At 49.8% G+C, this 19,594-nt stretch overlaps 1 protein-coding gene and 1 long non-coding RNA gene across 5 annotated transcripts in view; one reads left to right on the top strand and one right to left on the bottom strand.

The window, feature by feature from the left end:
* The window catches only part of NOS1 (nitric oxide synthase 1), a 182,522-nt gene that overhangs the window by 5,023 nt on the left and 157,905 nt on the right, over positions 1–19,594 (bottom strand). For all 4 annotated transcript variants that reach the window (XM_058691151.1, XM_058691154.1, XM_058691153.1 and 1 more), the window contains 8 exons: positions 18,707–18,881; positions 14,879–15,017; positions 14,354–14,432; positions 8,259–8,452; positions 6,407–6,576; positions 3,658–3,868; positions 2,869–2,956; positions 709–830 (listed from right to left, as the gene is read on the bottom strand). In XM_058691151.1, the coding sequence (XP_058547134.1) occupies positions 709–830; positions 2,869–2,956; positions 3,658–3,868; positions 6,407–6,576; positions 8,259–8,452; positions 14,354–14,432; positions 14,879–15,017; positions 18,707–18,881 (1,178 nt within the window). The remainder of the gene's footprint in view (positions 1–708; positions 831–2,868; positions 2,957–3,657; positions 3,869–6,406; positions 6,577–8,258; positions 8,453–14,353; positions 14,433–14,878; positions 15,018–18,706; positions 18,882–19,594) is intronic.
* Positions 11,146–15,050, top strand: LOC131489266 (uncharacterized). Its single transcript, XR_009250451.1, has 4 exons — positions 11,146–11,554; positions 12,316–12,374; positions 12,483–12,578; positions 14,938–15,050. It is a non-coding gene; the product is annotated as an uncharacterized LOC131489266 (long non-coding RNA).

The following is a 19,594-nucleotide window of genomic DNA, read 5'->3' as shown; positions in this document are numbered from 1 at the left end:
CAGGTGCAAATGGAATAAAAATAGCATCTATCTTCCAGGGTGACTGAGAAGTAAAACAGGGGAGCCCAGCATGTGGCGAATCCTTTATCAGTATGAGCTATTCCAACCAGAATGACTGGTCTAGGATGGAAGCTTATTATTATTATTATTAATATTATTTTAACTTGTTTCTCTGTCTTGCTCATCGTTGTGCCTGTGGCACCCACAACAGCGTTTGGCATTTCTCACACGCTCAATAAATCCCCGTTTAACGCATACTGCCCCTGTGGGTTTCTTGCTCTCTCTCCTCCCAAAGCTGATGTGTTGTGTCTCTCACACAGCAAGGCTTGCCCTCGAGTGACCACCTTTGGGACGATCCCACACCCACACATGCATTTGAGAAGGCTTAAGGTTTATTCTTCCAGGTCTGCGTGACATTTCAGATGGGTCCTATCTTAATGGTCAAAGAAATGTCCTCTGGGGATGGCATTTCAGGCCCGAGGATGAACTGGGTTGGGAGAGTTGTTTGGATGTGTCCTTTGGAGTACAACCGTGGACCTCACCTATGGGTCCGGTCAGTACTATGACCCCCCCCCCCCCCCCGCCCTTCCCCAGGCAGTGATGCAACAGAGAGGTAACGCCATCATTCGTCTGGGTGGCTGGGACACAGGCAGGTGTCCCCGGGTCCAGGCGGGGTGGAAACCCCACGGCTGCTGAACTCTGACCCACCTTTGTGCTGGATATCAAATTGTCGCTGCTGCCAGAAGCTTCGGAAAGGGGCAATGCCAGTGCCTGGGCCAATGAGGATACAGGGCACTTGGGGATTTCGGGGCAGGTGGAAGCTGGGTGCTCTGGGCAAGAAAGAGAGAATCAGAAGGCTGGCTGAGCCCAAGTCTGATCAAGGATGCCTGACCGTCTTGGTAACTCAGTGGGATCGCACTCTTCATGTGGGGTCTGATCAGAGTGGGGGGGGGGGTCCCAGAGATTTGGGGAATCCCTCAAACAGGAGGTAGTCTGGCTACGACTCCAATTCCCAATTTTCCTCGTTGCTGGGCTAAGCCGCAAAGGGCAGTGGGATCGATTTAACTCAGGGTTTCCCAACCTCAGCACTCCTGACATTTGGGGCTACACACTTCTCTGCTGCGAGGGGGCGGGGTGCCCCGTGCGATATTGAGCAGCACCCCCTGGACCTCTACCTACTAGATGCCAGGAGCACCCTCTATCTGTGACAAGCAAGAGTGTCCACATAATTTGCCAAATGTGCTCTGGGCAGGGGAGAATCCCCTGCTCTGAGAACCAGTGGTTTTTTTTTTTAGTTTTTTTTTTTTAACGTTTATTTATTTTTGAGACAGAGAGAGACAGAGCATGAACGGGGGAGGGTCAGAGAGAGGGAAACACAGAATCTGAAACAGGCTCCAGGCTCTGACGCAGGGCTCGAACTCATGGACTGTGAGATCATGACCCGAGCCGAAGTCGTCCGCTTAACCAACTGAGCCACCCAGGCACCCCGAGAACTGGCGATTTAACCACCTGTGAGATCTCCCAAGATCAGGGAGCAGACTGCCGTGTATAAAAGAACCACGGGTGGGGGAGGGTGTTTAAAGTGCCGAATTTTGGGCAATGCAGCAAGTCTGGGCTCAGGATACTATATTTTTGAAGCACCACGGGGGGGTTCTCACGCTGATGGCATATGGACCATCCCATGAGCACTCTACTCCCAGCAGCTGAGAAAAGTCATTGGTCGAGACCACTGCTCAGGTAGAGAAATTTCTAGGTGCCAAAGCAGGAACCTAGCATGGGCTCAGGTATATCCTTTATTGTGAAAACTTTTTTAAGTTGTATTTTTTATTTGATTGTGGTAGGAACACTTCAATGAATCGTACCCTCTTTTTTTTTTTTTAATTTTTTTTCAACGTTTTTAATTTATTTTTGGGACAGAGAGAGACAGAGCATGAACGGGGGAGGGGCAGAGAGAGAGGGAGACACAGAATCGGAAACAGGCTCCAGGCTCCGAGCCATCAGCCCAGAGCCTGATGCGGGGCTCGAACTCACGGACCGCGAGATCGTGACCTGGCTGAAGTCGGACGCTTAACCGACTGCGCCACCCAGGCGCCCCGATGAATCGTACCCTCTTAACAAAATTTTTAAGTGCACAGTATAGCACTGTTCACCGTAGGCAGGAATGCCCTTTTAAAGTGAGTTTGGGGCACCTGGGTGGCGCAGTCGGTTAAGCGTCCGGCTCCGGCTAAGGTCGTGATCTCGCGGTTTTGGGTACGAACCCCGCGTCGGGCTCTGTGCTGACAGCTCGGAGCCTGGAGCTGCTTCGGATTCTGTGTCTCCCTCTCTCTCTCTGCCCCTCCCCAACTCGTGCTCTGTCTCTCTCTCTCTCGCTCTCTCTCTCTCTCAAAAATAAATAAACGTTAAAAAAAAAATAATCAAAGTGAGTTTGGGAGGAACAGCTCTGATCGATGCAGGGAGGGGGTGGGGGGATGGCTTGGATCTTCCGCATCTCCAAGAAAGTGGGAAACGGATAGGGTGGCCGGGAGACATCAGATAGAATTTCCACAAGGTTGCCGATTCCAGGAAAGCGGATATTGCGTTTGCCCGGCCGTTTCCTGCAGCCCCAGCATCCAGCCCAGTCCATGCACTTGATACATATTTGTTACCTTGACCTGACTTGAACTGGAGGGCTTGCCCAGTTTCTGCTGCGTTGCCCTCCCATGATCCCACGGACTTAACAACTTGGAGTGATTCGGAGTGTTTGCTGATCTCCATTCTGTCTGACTCAGCCATTTCTCTAGAACCCGCGGGGCTGGTCCACCTACCCCACCTCAGGACATCCATATGCAGATTTGGGACAACGGTCATTCCTTTTCAGTTGCCACTCACCCTCTCACGAAACAGGGGACCACTTCGTCAGCCGGTATCCGGTTGAGCCAGGAAGAGCACACGCCGTGGTGAATTGGTCCTTCTCCATCTAGCAGAGGAACCAAGGCGGTCTGGCGCGCCTCCTGTCCCCAAGGTTCCCCGTCCCCGGCTTCCCCGCTCCCTCCAGAGCAGAAGGCCCAGAGCCCCATGCCAAGTCTGTGCCTTGGAATTCCTTGTCTGGACATGGTATGGTTGGGGTGAGCTCACGGCTGTGAAACCACCCAGGGTTCCTGTGGGTAAGGGTGGGTCGGATTCAGATCCTGCCACTGACTGAGGTCACGGTCAGTGTGCTCTGGGTGACCTTCCAGGATGCCGGTCTCAGAGCTCCCCCGGGCACTGTGCATTTTAACTGCTTTATCAAGGAGGGAAAATACAGGAGGAAAACGCTAGGGTATCTGACTGACCTACAACCAGCTGGACATCACGCAGCAGGGAGCTCCCCACCCCGAGGGATGGGTGGGGGTGGCTTGTTTGAGTCGCTGCCTTGGTGGGGGGGGGCGATGAGGAGATGACAGTAAAAGGGCTCTCAGGCTTGGGGAGTAGAAAAGAATTTCAAGCGCACATTCTTCTCACTTCCTGATTCTGCACCGGGTTGGCTCTGCCTGAAGGGACGATCCACCTGCCCTGCCCCTTTCCCAGCTCCTGGTCTTGGGGATGGGTCTCCTCCCTGGGGACTTGGGATTTGGCAGACCTGCAGAGGCCCCTGGGGGCAAACGCAGACCCGGAGGCTCTCCCAGTGCCCTTGCCCACCTCGGGTGTGGTAGGAGACAACGGCCACGGTGAGGTGCACCTCGTCAGGGTACATGTCTGGGGAAGAACTGATTGAATAGTATCGAGGCTGCAGCAGGGACAGCTGGGTCAGGAGCAGGGTGGTGGGCATCTGGATGGACGGGAACTCTTCCAGCACCTCCACGATGGTGGGGTTCTTGCCCCATTTCCATTCCTCGTACTCCTGCAAGCCCTGTGCCAAGGAGAGGGACACAGGACTCGCATCCGCCCCGGTACACACTTCCAACGAGGGCACCAGGATGTCCAGGGAAGGTAATGAGCCATCATAAATGATGGCTAACATTTATGCAGTAATTACTCCGTGCCAGCTTTTAATTCTTACGACTGTATGAGGCAACGGACAAATATGGACGCCCTTTGGCTTTAAGGCAGTGATTCTGGGTTTTGAATCCAGGTGGGGGGTGGCAGACTTCAGCCCGACAGGGAAATGTGGCTTAACCACCTGTTTCGTAGGAGCCTAGGAGCTAAGAGTTGTTTTTACGTGTTTGAACGGATGGGAGCTGGGGATGAAATCAAAAGAATACTATTTCACGACACGAGAATGTGATATGAAATTCAAATTTCTGCACCCACAAATGAGGTCTGATTGGACCCTGGCCATGCCCACCCACTTAGGTGCTGTCTATGCTGTTGGGCTATAACGGGAGAGTTTACGGGGTTGCGATAGAGACCTCAGGCACCGTGAGCCTAACATACTTCCTACCTGGCTGTCTATGGGAAAAGGTTGCTGACACCCACTTTAGGCCATGTGGCCCCAGAATCTGCGCTCCCAACTATTATAGGTCCTGCCATATGTAAAGGTCAAGAGAGAAGGACCTGGAAATGGAAGGAGTTGTGACTCGTTGATACAGAACTCAGACCTGTGATCTGTGAGTTTGCAGGGCTGGAGACGATGCATCTGCAGAGACCATAGGTCAAGTTTAAGATGGTGAATAACAGCCCCAAAGGAACAGGTTAGGGTGTGGAGGACCATGTTCAGGGGCATGTGGACAGCACAGCCCCTCTGGGGCTCTGGAGTTATTTTTCCTACATCTCAGAAGCTGCCCTGGGCATTCCCTTATTGCTTACACGATGCTCAGACTTTGAGGAATAAAGCCTATTATAAGTGCATCGTATAACAAAGCTTTCCCCCATGTTCCTAAAGGCGACCCTTGCTCTACTGATAGGGTATGGCACCCTTAAGGACGCGCCACCCCCCCAGACCTCCAGTCTCACTGATCTCTAGCTTACAAGGGTGCAATTAGCCAAGGGCCTCAGGAACTGCTGTCTGAAATGGACACCCACTAGAAACAGACATGGGTCACCGGTGCTGGTCCTTCCAAAGGCTGCAGCTGCCGTTCTAGATGCTTCCATTCAAACTTCCTTCCCTCTCCTTCACTTGGGGTCAGACTTGTTAGAGGTCTGATGGTTCTCCCAGCCTTACCTGAGTCTTTGCCATTTTTCTCTCACACAGGTGTTTCCCTTATTCAAAATCCTCACTCATTTAATCCCACCTTAGAGTTTGCGCTCTTTGGAAGAAACGGGCTAAGACATACAGTTTATCAAATTCTACTTGAAATCATCCCATCCGAACAGTGCTGATCTCTGGTCCCTCTTCATAGCAGCCCCTGACTCATTAATCACACCTTTAAATTAAAGTCATGCATGTACACAGCGTAAAAAGTGAAACAATTCTGCAAAGCTTATGATGAAAATTAATGCTCTGACTTCTCCAATCTGTTCCCGACTTTCCAGAGTTAACCCCTTACAACTCTCTATAAATGCTCCTTTTGGTGTTACTTTTCTCACGTCTAAATACAGGTGATCCTCAAACAACACGGGTCCCTCAAACACATTTTCTTTTCTCTAACTTACTTTATTGTAAGAATACGGTATATACTACATATAACATACACAATGTGTGTTAATCGACCGTTTATCTTCCTGGTAAAGCTTCCGGTCAACCGTAGGCTATATTTGTGGCAATTCTGGGGGAGTCAAAAGTTATATGCGGATTTCTACTACATGGGGGGTGGTTAGCACCCTTAACCCCGGTGTTGTTCAAGGGTCGACTGTAATGTGCATTCTTTGAATTAGCCTCTTCCTCTCTGCCCATCATTCAGTGCCCTCTCCTGGACAGCGGAAGAACGCTAAACCAACGTTGCTTAGTGGAGAGGAGCCCCCACTGGGAGAAGTCTGGGTGGCCCCCCTGGGTAGGATTCTACTAAGCCAGGTTTTGCAGCAGCTTGGGGCAGGGAAGCCCTAGGCTTCAAACCAAGGGTGATAGAAGTGTTTGTTTGATTCATTTTACCATCACAGGGGCTCCTATATCTTGCAGTCCTACCAATAAGTCCTCTGCTTTGGGAAAGGCCTCTCTCCAAAACAGGGCCAAGTGGGATTCTCTATTTCTTTTCCTCCTAAGTACGGGCTCAGATAGAACTCATGGAAGCTCAAGAGTTGCGAAGGAAGGAGGAACAAGAGTTAGCACAGCAATTTCTACTCGGCCAGAGAACTCTGAGATTCAAAAGAGTTACCCTCGTTCTGTCAGACCTTAGTTAGAATGAAGGGAGATGGTCAGGACTAGCCAATATGGCGGCCGCCTGCAAACAAAAATTGGCAACTCTTGCTCAACCCTGCCACCTGCTGGACAGCTGTGGTTATAGTTCTATAACTCTCCACCAACTAGGAGGTGAAAGGTGCCCTTGGGGGTTGTACGAGGCCAGGGACCCACCTTGCTGAGGACCAACAGTCGCTGCTTCTCTTTCTCGCTGGTGGCCAGGGACGCAAACTGCTGCAGCTGCAGTGGCGTGGGCGGCGTGGTGATGTCCAGGTAGTACTTGAAGGCCTGGAAGATGGTGCAGGGCGGGAGGCGGTGCTCATCTGTCCAGTTACTGATGACGCCTATGGAGGTGAGGGGTGGACGGGGGAAGGAGAGTCTGAGCTCCGAGGGCTTAGGTCCAGGCCAGGAAGGCCAGATTTGCTTCTGGGACAGAGGACGGGGCCGGTGAGCCTTGGCTTGCCACCTTCCATGTTCCACATCTACACCCAGGGTTCTGGGGACCACGCGATCACCTCATCTATGCAAGGCGCATATCCAAAATCAATTGAGCAAACCAGTTCAAAACTAAAAAGAATAAACCATTATTAAAATAGCATGAGACAGTCCCGTGGCATTCTATGCAGTGAGCCCCCCTACTGAACACAAGCTATGGGTCTATTTTGGCTCTGTCTGCCCTCTCATGGTGCCAGCCTCTCAAACCTCTCAGTGGGATTTCAGTATTTAAAATTGCAACCATACCTAACACTTTCCTAGCACTTTCTCTAGGCCACGTGCTATTCTCCAGTAATTCATTTAGTCCTTACAACAATCCTAGGTGATTGGTGCTATTATTATCATCATCCCCGTGTTGCCACTGAGAAAAAAGGAAGAAACACAGAGAGGTAAAGGGATTTGCCCGAGGCCACACAGCTCATAAGTGTGAAGTCAGGCAGCACTGCTCCAGACCTCGTTCTGACTACTGCACTGTAGGGCGTCTGTGTAATTTGTACCTGATATAGCCCCTAAACACAAGCCTTTACTTTATATCAGGGGTTCAACCCAAGATAAAAAAAGTGCTAGTCCAACACCAAGGAAGAATTTGGCTGGGTAGGATTTATGAAGATAAAATGTTGTCTCTCCAAAGTGGTATCTTTCTTCTTCTTTTTTTAAAATGTTTATTTATTTTGAGCGGGGGAGGAGCAGAGAGAGAGAGAGAGAGAGAGAGAGAGAGAATCCCAAGCAGGCTCCACGCTGTCAGCACAGAACATGAACCATGAGATCATGACCTGAGCTGAAATCAGGAGTTGGACACTTAATTGACTGAGCCACCCAGGCGCCCCCAAAGTGGTATCTTTCGGTGGGCTTTTCAGCAGGGCTCTGACCACATACTATTTCCACATTCTGCTCTGACGGTACACCCCAACTCCTTCGGAAAGGTGATATGTCACCAAATCAGGGGCTGTCACGTAAGGTCACTGTGGTTCCTCATACCTGAGCCCTAGGCTTACCTGCGCCTACTGAGCTGAAGCACCAAGACCCATTTGCCTTTGAAAGTTCTTCAACAGGAATGTCAAGGATGGTCACCGAAATGACCGGAACCTGATCTAACGAGCCCAGAAACGTGGTTCAACCTCTAGTGGGCCATCGAGCTGCATATAGTGCCTTTTCATTTTAAGAGGAGGGAGGGGTACTCAGCTGCTACTTATTCGGTGGGCAGTGAGGCGGTGGTGATGAAGGCAGGCAGAAGCCCCTGCCCCCAGGGATGAGCTATGGATGTCCTGGTATCATGGACACTGGTCCATGGACGCGGGCTCAGCCAGTTGGGCCAAGGTTGTTCAGCCATGAGCCCGGGAGGAGTTTTCAGTCTCATAAACTGGAGGTGACAGAGACCCATTCTGCCACCTGGCGTGGTGATGGGGAAGAAGGACGGGTCTCCTCCTCTCCCCCCCCCCCCCCCGCCCACGCACTGCCCCTGGAGCCCCCGGGGGAAGGGGAGGAGCCTCGGGAGCAGCCGGGTGGGGTGCCCGGCCCTGGCCATAGTTACCCAAAGCCGTGTTCCGCTCCACGAGCAGTTCCACCTTCACCAGCTGGTTGACTGGGGGAGCATCTTCCAGCCTCTCCATCAGGGCGTTCACGAGGTCCTCGCGGTTGCCAGGGAAGACGCCCAGGTGGTCCCCAGGCTGGTACTGCAGCTCCTGATTCCCATTGGTGTGGAGACGCACGAAGATCGTTGATCGGCTGGAGGGGAAGTCGAGGAACAGTTGGATAAGGGTCACCAGCTACTGCCTCCTCTCCTTGCTCCTTTGTCTATTCCTGTGGCTGCAATCCCCCTCCTTCCATTCCGTGAGGCCCCAAGTCCTCTGCCCCCATCATTCCACACCACAGGTTTTGGCACCCATGGGCTCCGCATTGCAAATCCAATGGAAAGTTCCGAGCGCTCCTCTTGGTCATGGAAGACGCACTGGGCATATCTGCTCACTTCCTCCTTCTCAACTCCTTTGTCCTGGATTCTAGCACCCCAGGCTCTCCTGATCTTCTCTCCTTGGCGGCTCCTTCTTGTCTCCCCAAACTCTGGGCATGAGGGTACCTCAGGGTTCAGTCCTCAGATTCCTTGCTTTTCTATCTTCCTTCACCTGCCTTTCTCCAAACCACTTACCGCCATCTGCCCTCTAGTAGAGTTTACATCGTCATGTGGTTTGTGGTCTGGCCCCCTGCCTGCCCCCCTGGCCTCCAGGGCAATGTAAATTCTGGACGGCAAGGAATCTGTTTTCTCCACTGCTCTATTCCTGGCAAATAGGACCGTGCGTGGCACATCGTTGGTGCTCAAGAAATATTTATTAGATGAAGAGTCCTCAGACTCCCAGGGTTAACCAGCCGTCATAACAGACTCTGTTCTCAGTACTAATTGGGGTTCTCCCAGGAACCACTACCCCATTGGAGCCAAGGTAGCCGAGTCCCCATTCTGTGTAATGCCGGCTCTCCTGGGAATCCCAAGCTCCACCCCTCTTCTGTAAGTGGAGGGTCCCCATATTGTCATGGAAATGAGAAACATAATTGGTCTTTGTTATGTGCAAATCCACCAATATAAGTTTGAGAGATCTAAGGAGAAAACGCAGACAGAAATTTATTTATATCTGTCAGGTACTTCTCTTTTGCATTGGTTTTTGAATTTCAAGGGCAGAAGGCGTGTGCCAAGTGAAGGCTTCAAGAATGAATTCACAGACTACGATCATTCTGGTCCTTTACAAAGTTTTAGTACAGATCCACCTGGAAACTTGGGGGCCCCATCACACTTTGAAAATCAGCTTCTTCGTACTCTTTGAGTCTGCATTTCGACCTGCTTTTCTTAGTTGCTAACTGGTTCTCAGTTGATAGAGACCCTTCGTATTCAATGTGAAGTTTCTACATTCTCCACAGAATGTAAATCAACACTTGAATAGATCAATGGGACTCGCTATTTAAAGGAGTCTCTGGCACACCCAAGAAGCCTTTTGTGCTGCAAATAGCCACCATTATTAAAAAGAGTTGTGCTGGCACATTCACTTTTGCAAGTATTTTCTTGAAGCAAGGCACCCCCGTCCTTAGTCTGGTGGGGAAATTGGTGGCTGAAATTGTGAATGGTGCTGTCAGGGTCTGGGGTCCCATTGTCTTTTCCTGGACAGATTTTGCTATCCCTGGGACACTAATCTTGTCAATTATAAGGACTTGCACGACTGATTCTGCTCTGAGTTCATAGGGATTTCTGGTTCCTGGAGAGCAAAGACATCATCACCTCCTGCCAGTTCCACGATCGGAATTAGCAGAGGCTGAGAGCCAGCAGGGGGCGCTGTGGGGCTGCTCATTTCGGAGCCTCTCGCGCCAACACAGGAAGCCTTTGAAAGGCCCGCAAATCAGTTCCCACTTTCTCCTAGATCATCACGATTTCTTTCAGAAGTATATTTGCCTCCGTTCTGGGCGGTACAAAATAGAAATGCGGAGGACCCGTACTTGCTGAGCTGGCTCACGTTCACAGTCATTTCTCCCAAGTCCTCCTGAACGTGACATAAGGTGGTCAGGCCGGCAAGGGGCAGGAATGGGGAGGCAGCTGGCAGGTTAGCTGGGTGGGCCCAGGCCGTGCCCCCAGGCTGGGAATTTAACCCCGGGGGACTCTGCAAGCCTCTGATCAGGCATGACTTCCTAAGCCCAGCGCTGAATGGCTGAGTGGCCCCAGGACACCCTGATGGGCTGGTCCTTGAGACTTTGTGGGGGCAGCAGATTTCCCCCCAACCCCTTCCCAGTTGCACTAACCTGGAGACCAGTTGTCTTAAATCTCGGGGGGGGGGGGAGGGGTTTGTAAGAATTGTATAGGATTTTGTAAGCTTTTTTTTTTTTTAAGCTTGGGACACCTATGGGCCATTGAGAAGTACAGAGGAAGGGGAGAAAGGGAGGGACGGGAAGGTAGCAGTCATTTGGAGCCTCACCATCCCCTCCTCCAGAGTATCCACCGCTTGTGATTTATATCCACACACAGAAGCACAACACACACGTGTGCTTGGCAGTGGCTCATTGATGGGCTCACAGATGAAACAACAGTCAGCTAACATCCAGCATTAAATGGAAAAAAAAATAGCTACTTTCATTCTTCAGTGTAAAGACTAAACATTGTAAGTTTCAAGTTTCATTCGTTTAGCAAATTTATACTGAGTGCCGGGCACTGTTCTAGGCACTGGTGAGACAGTGATGGACACACAACAAAGTGTTCTATTCTCATTGAGGAGCAACTTAAAAAGGTCTCAGAGGGGGTTGGTGATGTGGATGGGTGGGTGGTGATGGGCTGGGGGCAGCGGGCCGAGCGACCATCAGATAAGGATGGTCAGGGAGGCCTCTGTGATGTCACATGTCAGCAGAGACCTGAACAAAGAGAAAAAGGCGACATGCAAAGATCTGTTTGGGAAGAGTGGGCATGTGCAAAGGCCCTGGGGTATGAAAAGGTGTGGCACGTTTGGGGAAGGGAAAGAAGGCTGGAGTGTTTGGAGGTGGGAGAAGGAGATCAGAGAGCCGGGCAGAGGCCAGATCACAGAGGCCTCATCATGACCTGTCATGGCAAGAAGTTTGAAGGTCTCCCCAATCCAGTGAGAAGCCACTAAAGGGCTTGAAGCAGCAGAGGATTCAATTTACGTTTTTAAAAGACTGGTCTGGCTGCTGTTTGGAAACGTATCTTTGAGAGAAAAGCCAAGACACAAGGAGACAAATACCATTGATGAACACGGCTTTGCTCCAGGTGGCAGCTGTAGGTCTGAGACGAAGTTGAAAGCCAAGTCCCAGAGGACCAGAGGACCGGCTGTGAGCTGGATGTACAGTGTAAGGGAGGGGCAGGAGGCAAGATGGACGCTTGAGTTTTTGGGTTAAGCCAAATGTCGATGTTCTCTGTCGAAGTGGGAAGGTTGGAGAGAAGCAATTTCATCCGAGGCGAGACACGAATCGAGAGCTCCCCCACCAGGAACTGTCCGTTGTAATGTCCTGCCACCCTCCACGATGCCTCAGGGCTCAGGACCCCTGCTGCACCTTGGCTCCTGCCAGCCTCTGCCTAGATGCTCCTCCTTTGTCCTCATTTCCTTTCTAAAGCCTACCCTGTGTCTTCCTTCCTCCTTCTGACACCTGGGACTTAAGATCACCCAACCCGATTACCCACTACCACTCCATTATATCTGCTTCTCTATTGTTTGCTAATTGGTGTACCTAGAGAGTGTATCTCCTGGCCAGGCATTAACCGTGGTCATATTTCTCTTTCGATGAGGAAGAGGAATTGCAGGTCACTTTGCCTGCAATTAAGGGTCTGTGGGGCGGAGAATGATTTGTGATATCTTGCTCATGGCCTCCTGGCCCCAAAACCGTGACTTTGTGCCGACTTGGGCAGGGGGAAAATGGGAGAGAGTATCATACTTTTTGACTCAATCATCCTTTAAAAAAAAAAAAAAAACCCAGCAACTTATAAAGCTGGAGACAGTAGTAAGCCTGAAAAGAGGTAGTGTTACGGATTGTGTTTCTAAAGACATAGACACCTGTATACAATCGGATTCTTTTTGTGCTCCTTCATGACTGATTTTAATACTACGTTCCAGGTCCTAACCTTGCTGAAGTATTCTCTCCCTCAGCATAGAGTCAGCTGTCCTTTCCAGAGGTGAGTGGGGGTTATTCTGGGACTCGGTCCAACTTAGCATGCAGAACATTTGCAAAGGACCTTGCTTTTTATGGTTTAGGGAGTAATTTTTGTGATCTGGTTTTTCAGAGCTTGTTGCTAAAGGAAATTTCCAGTGGATTCTCGGTCCCTTCTCCTCTGGGCTACCAAAGTCATCGCTTTCCACAGGGCAGACTGGGAAGTAGGGTGCGTATTTCAAATACAGAGTCCCTCCCTGTGTCAGAGATCATTATGCTCCGAATGTAGCATTTAACTAATTATTCAAAGGGATTAATTTCCCAATCCATTTCTTTCATGCTTGAGGAGCTAAGAGAGAACATGAGAGCTCTGGGGGCTTCATCCTGCTGGTAACTTTATCAGAGGTTTGGAGCCCACGTAGAAAGCATGCATACTAAATTTGCAGGTGTTTGATGCTGGGACAGACAAGGAAGAGAAGGGAAACGTATGATATGCTAGCTGCCTTGTGCACCTTGTCCTTAATACAACGGCTTTGCAATGCTCTTGAGGTCACATGTGGAGCCGTCCGGCATACAGACTTTGGAGTCAGAGAACCGAGTCTGCGTGACCTTGGAAAAGTCACTTGCATTTTCTGATCGCCATTCTTCATGATCAGAGGAGCACCTACTTCCTGGGCTGGTCAAAGAGTTCTGGGAGATCCCACACAGAGAGCACTCAACACAGTGCTCAGCACACAGAAAGCACGAGCTAACCATCAGCGATCTTTATGGCCACCACTCTCCTTTGACGTAAGGAGACGGGGCTCCGAGGCCCTGAGTGACTTTGGCCACGGTCACACAGCTGGTGTGCAGCAGAACCCAGGGCTGTCCAGCTTGCGAGCCTACTCTTTGCACTATGCGATGTGCAAAGAATCAAGATTTCAAAAGAGCGTTGTGGGCTGTAACTGGAAAGTGGAAAAAAAAAATGCCTTTCAATAGGGATCAATGCAAAGGACTTCATTAAGGCCACAAATACTATTTAGTCAAGGACAGTGATGGACGGACCTGGCTCCATCACTCTGAAAACACTTGATGTCTAAGAGCAGCAAGGGTGCAAGCTTAATGCGAGAGCAGAGTGTCAATCAGGACAACGCCTGACATCTTGGGCGGCCTCAGGGTGTCCCGCTCAAATGGCGGGGGTGGGGGGGGTGGGGGGGTGGTGGTGGTGGTGGTGGTTATAAGGTTATAAGAGCCTCGGGGCACGTGGCGGCTCCGACAGGTCCTCCACTGCACTGTGACCAGGTCTGACAATGACATCCCCCGCAGGGCACAGCATGTCCTTTGACGAAAGCGAAAGGCTCGGGAAACTAGGCCTTAGGAAGAACGACGGGAAGGAATCAAGACCCCAGGAGAGGCTGGTTGGTGGCTTTGGCTCTTAGTGGGTCTCTCGTTTGGAAGAACTGAATCTGGTTTGGGTGTTGCTCGAGTATAACCGGGGTCAAAATGAAGTGCTAGGAAGATGCCCTCTGGTCATAGCGAGACTAAGATAATCTCTAACAACCTGCACTTCGAAACACAGCGCGGGCTGTTTTGTGAGGTGACGAACCTCCTGTCGTCCCAGAGGAATTTCAACGGAGTCCGGGTAGCCAGTTTTCAAGACTCCACAGAGAAGAAGGACCCACAAGGAGGAAATGTTCTCTGACCGGGATGCTGGGGTGCGATGCACATTAGCAGTCTGACAAGGGTGCGGTCTATATCAAAAATGCCTCATAAATCCTTCCTGTCTCTGCTTTCTGCGATGGTCGCCACCACCTCCGTTCCTGGACCTTCTAGGTCAGAGCTTGGCAAAGGGAAAGCAGGAAAATCTCGATGCTGCAAGGCAGCAGGGGGGGGGGGGGTCTCCGTGGCACTTGGAATAGTAACGGGGAAGCCAGTCCCCCGAGCCAACCAGCATTCTCCGCCCCGATCGTGGGTGACCCCCGGAGCACAGGGGGGTAACCCCGAGCCAACCAAAGGTGCTCCTACCTGGATTTAGGGCTCTGAAGGTTTTGGCGGCTGAGGAGTCGAGCGGCCGAGACCCGCTTTCTGTGGACATTGGATAGACCTGCGGGGAGCAAAACAACAGTCTTCCTGAGATGGGGTTAAACTGTGGTTGGTGCAAACCTTCCAGCTTCTACTGACTCTCTCTTCACACTTCCACTGTCCCCCAGAGTGAAGCCAAGAGGTGAAAGAAAAGACTCTGGGAGGGGGGTGGGGTGGTGGTGCCGGCTGTGGAGAATGTGAAGGAAAAGCAAATCTGGTCGAGCTGAGTTGAGAAGAAGAGGTCAGAGTGACATCCTCCTGCTGGAGGGAGGGACATCCAAGGACACGCCTGGCTGAGCAGGGGTGGGGGGGGCGCTGGCAGTAGACTTGTTTTGAGAGGATTGTGCGAAAGGTAAGTAATGAAACCCACCTCCTCTAAGTGGGTGGAGGTGAGAACTCCTGCTTTCCTGCCCCCCCCCCCCCCCCCCGCCGTCTTGCGTGCCTCCCCAGGAGCAGGGGGAGAGGTACCTTGTGTAAGTTCCGGAGCTTCGGCCACGTAGGTGAGGCGGAACTTGTTTCTCTTCCAGCTGCGGTCGTTGCTGATGAGGGAGTTGTTTGCCTTCTCAATGTTGACGTCATCTCCCACGCAGAACACATCGCAGGCTGCCTGTGGCACACACAGGGCTTCCGGTGACCTCTTTCAGCCAAGAGGGACTCTCCACCAACAGCTCCAAATCATGACATGAATCCCTCCATCCATCCATTCATCCACCCATCTGTCCATTCATCCTTCCATCCCTCCACCTACCCACCCATTCATCCTTCTACCCTTCCTTCCTTCCACCTTCCCTTCCTCCCTCCTCCCTCCCTCCCTTCCTTCCTTCCTCTCTCCCCCTCCTTTCCTTTCTTTTTCCTTCCTTCCTTCCTTCCTTCCTTCCTTCCTTCCTTCCTTCCTTCCTCTTTCCCCCCTCTTTTCCTTTCCTTTCCTTTCCTTTCCTTCCATCCTCCCTCCCTCCCTCCCTTCTTTCCTTCTTTCCTCCCTCCCTCCCTTCCTTCCCCTTTCTCCCCTCCTTTCCTTTCTTTTCCTTCCCTTTCCTTCCTTCCTTCCACCCTCCCTTCCTCCCTCCCTCCCTTCCTTCCTCTCTCCCCCCTCCTTTCCTTTCTTTTTCCTTCCTTCCTCCCTCCCTTCCTTCCTTTCCCTTTCTCCCCTCCTTTCCTTTCTTTTCCTTCCACCCTCCCTCCCTCCCTTCCTTCCTCTCTCCCCCTCCTTTCCTTCCTTCCTTCTTTCTACTCTCCCTTCCTCACTCTTCCCTCCCTCCCTTCCTTCCTTCCATCTATTCATCCATCCATCTGTCCATCTCTCCATCTACCCTTCCTTCCTTCCTTCCCTCCTTCCATCCATCTACCCTCCTACCCAGCCATCTCTCCATCCCACCACATACCTGCCAGCCAATCATCCATCAATCCATCCACTAATCCATCCAGTATTTTTTGAATGCCTTTGATGTGCTGGACATATCATATTTACTAATAAGTTTAGGATTTAACCTCTACTTAACATGTAACTTCTACGTCATTTATTCCTAAAACCAATATTTGTAGACACCTAACATTAAAAAAAGAAAATAAACACCTTAGAATTTCCCATCCATCTTCCTCTAAAGGTTTAAAAAATTACATTAAAAACAGAACATACTGAATGTTTGAATACCTGCATATGACATTTTCTTCCTTTCTTTTCCTTTTTTTTTTTTTTTTTTTGCCAAGTTCATAAGTTCTCCGACTTTAGTGGTCCTAAGAATTACTGTTTGGAATTCAGGTTTTTGCAATAAAAGCCACGGATAATTAAAAAGCTTTTAAGGGCAGATTTAACCCTTTTTTGGCCTTGCGTTGATTTTCAGACAATCTAAATGTCCATCAGATGATGAACGGCTAACCAAAATATGATATATACGTGCAACAAAGTATCATTTGGCCATAAAAAGCAATGAGGTACTAATATATATATTGCAATGTGGACGAGCCTTGAAAACATGCTAAGTGAATGAGCCGGTTTCAAAAGACCACATATTCTATGATTTCATTCGTATGAAATGTCCAGAACAGGCAGCTCCCCAGAGACAGGAAGCAGATTAGTGGTTGTCAGGACTGGGAGTTTGATGGGAGGGGGGCGGTGATAACCAAAGGGTATAGGGGCTTGTAACAGACCCTGACTCTGGGGCGTTCAATCGAAGTTGGCTGACGAAGTCAAGAACCATAGTTTTCTCAAGGTAAAAAGAGCCGAGTTATCTCAGTTCTTCTAATCTAGGAAGAAATCCAGAAAGAGGCTTATGGACACAGCCTCCCCCCATAAATATCCTTCTAGCTCAGGGGCCTCAGTTTCCCCTCTTTCTATCTGCATTTACATGCAGGATGGAAAATGCCAACTGGATGATAGGCAGCTACCTAATCCACTTTCTCCTGGGGTTGCTGAAGAGAATGCATTCCAGGGTGGAGGAAGGAGCAGGTGACAGGTGGCAGGTCCGTATTCATGGCTTTCCGTTTTTCCCAGGATGGCCAATCAAATCATGCCCCCGTGCAGATAGAAGGCCATTATGCATTTCTTCCCCTGTGACCTCATGTCTAGAATAGCCCTGTGCAATACGAGGTTCCATCATGATGGGAATGTTCTGTGCTGTCTCATATAGTAACCAATAGCTATTTGTGGCTGCTGAAAATATGAAATACACAGCCAAGGAATGAGATTTTATTTATTTTTTTTTTTAATTTTTTTTCAACGTTTTTTAAATTTATTTTTGGGACAGAGAGAGACAGAGAATGAACGGGGGAGGGGCAGAGAGAGAGGGAGACACAGAATTGGAAACAGGCTCCAGGCTCCGAGCCATCAGCCCAGAGCCTGACGCGGGGCTCGAACTCACGGACCGCGAGATCGTGACCTGGCTGAAGTCGGACGCTTAACTGACTGCGCCACCCAGGCGCCCCAAGGAATGAGATTTTAAATTCTATATAATATGTGTATATTAAATAGAGTTTTTAAAATTCTATTTAATATGTGTATATTAGAGTTACATATTTAATGAAAAATTAAAATTTTATACATCTATTAGAGTATATAAATATATTTAATTATTTTATGTAATATCAATATATTTCTGCAATTCTGCAATATATAATATTTCTGTCTTCATATACGATATCATATATTATAATTAATCACCTAATTATTTCTATGTACATATATATATGCAAATTTTTTCTTTTTAAAAAATGTTTATTTATTTATTTTGAAAGAGAGAGGGGGAGGAGGGGCAGAGAGAGAGGGAGAAAGAGAGAATCCCAAGCAGGATCCACTCTATCAGAGCAGAGCCCAACGTGGGGCTTGATCTCATGATCGCGAGATCGTGACCTGAGCCAAAATCAAGAGTCAGATGCTTAAATGACTAAGCCACTCAGGCGCCCCTAGAAATTTTTCACGTAACATAAAATTCATCACTTTCAAACGTACAATTCAGTGGGTTTGAGTGTATTTACAAAGTTGCACAACCACGACCACAGTCTGGTTTCAGAACATCTTCCTCCCCCAGAAGAGACCCTGTACCTGTCAGCACTCACTCCCACTCTCATGGCCCCAAACCCCTAGCAACCACTACTCTAATTTCTGTCTGTATGGGTTTGTCTATTGTGGACACTTCATTTAAATGGAATCATAGACCTTCTGTGTCTGGCTTCTTGCACTTAGCATAATGCTTTCAAGGTCCATCCACCTGCTACGTTGTAGTAGGTATAAGTTCTTTATACTTTTTATGGCTAAATAATATGTCACTGTAGAGACATACTATATTCACTTGTCCATTCATCCTACTGAATGTGAATTCATTCACATTTACATTTAAATAGCACACGGGGCCGGCAGCTCCTGCATTGGTCAGCAAAGATCTAGCTCAAGAGGGATAAGTATGTCAAAGTAGACAAATCGGTGAGATCTGAGTTCCAGGTCGAGGCACAGCCCCCTGGTGTGGCTAACCTACTTTATGGTTTTTTTGTCTACTTGTCTACCAAATGTGAGCGAGGGACGGATTCTTCCCAGCTCTGAAATTCCAAGAGCACAATGCTTTATAGACCAACTCCTTGCCCATGATGCAGGAGGTTAGATTCTGGGTGAAGAATGTGTGTTTTAAGGCCACCCAAACTCATCTGAGTTGTTTAAAGCTGTATCCTGGCTGGACACACGGTGGGGAAATACCAGAAGTTCTCTCAGGTTTCTTCTATTTCATATGGGGTAGGCACTCTGTCTTTGGAGGTCTCAGGGGTCATGACTTCTCCCCCTGGGTCTCTGGGATCTGGGCAGGTGGTTACCTTGAAGACCTTCTTGGCCCAGGTCCTGAAAGCCTCTTCCTGCCCACAGAGCTCGTCTCCCTCCCTCATCTTCAGGATCCTCTCTCCTCCCAGCTCCTCCAGGAGGGTGTCCACGGCATGTCCAAAGGCGCAGAAATGAGGGTAAGCCCGGGAGCCAAGGCCAAATACGGAGAACCTGCCAAGGAGACGACAGATGGTCTGTGTTAGGGGACTGTGGGGCATGAGGGGAGTCTGGTTTTATGGACTCCATGTCTCCCCTAAATTCATATATCGAAACCCTAACTCCTAATATGGCTGTATTTGGAGATGGGGACTTTAAGGTGGTAACTGAGGTTAAATACAGTCATAAGGATGGTCCCTAGTCCAATGGGACTTGTGTCCTTAGAAGAAGAGGAAGAAACACCCAATAGCATTCTCTCACTCTGAATGTGCACGGAGGAAAGGCCATGTGAGGGCACAGCAAGAAGGCAGCCGTCTGCAAACCAGGAAGAGAGGCCTCACCAGAGACCAATCTTACTGGCACCTTGATCTTGGACTTCCAGCCTCCAGAACTGTGAGCAGATAAATTTCTGTTGTCGAAGCCACCCATTCTGATATTTTGTTACAGTAGCTTGAGCAGACTAACACATCTGGCATCTCCAGAAGCATCTCCATTAGCCCATGGTGGTCAGACAGCCCCAAGCCCACCTGGGTAAGGCCATTTAAAAAAAATCTGGGAGCCCTTGGGGCCTCTTCTCCTCTCCTTCTGGTCTCTGCAAGGTATGACCATCCTCAGGAGAAAATTCCCAATGGTCCTACGGAGGATGAGCTGGGGATAGCGATGACCCAGAACCATTGGCTGTGTCTTGTGTGCCCCTTTCTAAGCTGGAGAAATTAGTCTATTTTATG

The sequence above is a fragment of the Neofelis nebulosa genome, chromosome 11 (assembly GCF_028018385.1).
Source record: "Neofelis nebulosa isolate mNeoNeb1 chromosome 11, mNeoNeb1.pri, whole genome shotgun sequence".
Taxonomy (NCBI): Eukaryota; Metazoa; Chordata; class Mammalia; order Carnivora; family Felidae; genus Neofelis; species Neofelis nebulosa.
Note: the sequence above shows the minus strand (reverse complement) of the source record. Positions and strands in the feature narration are given on the sequence as shown.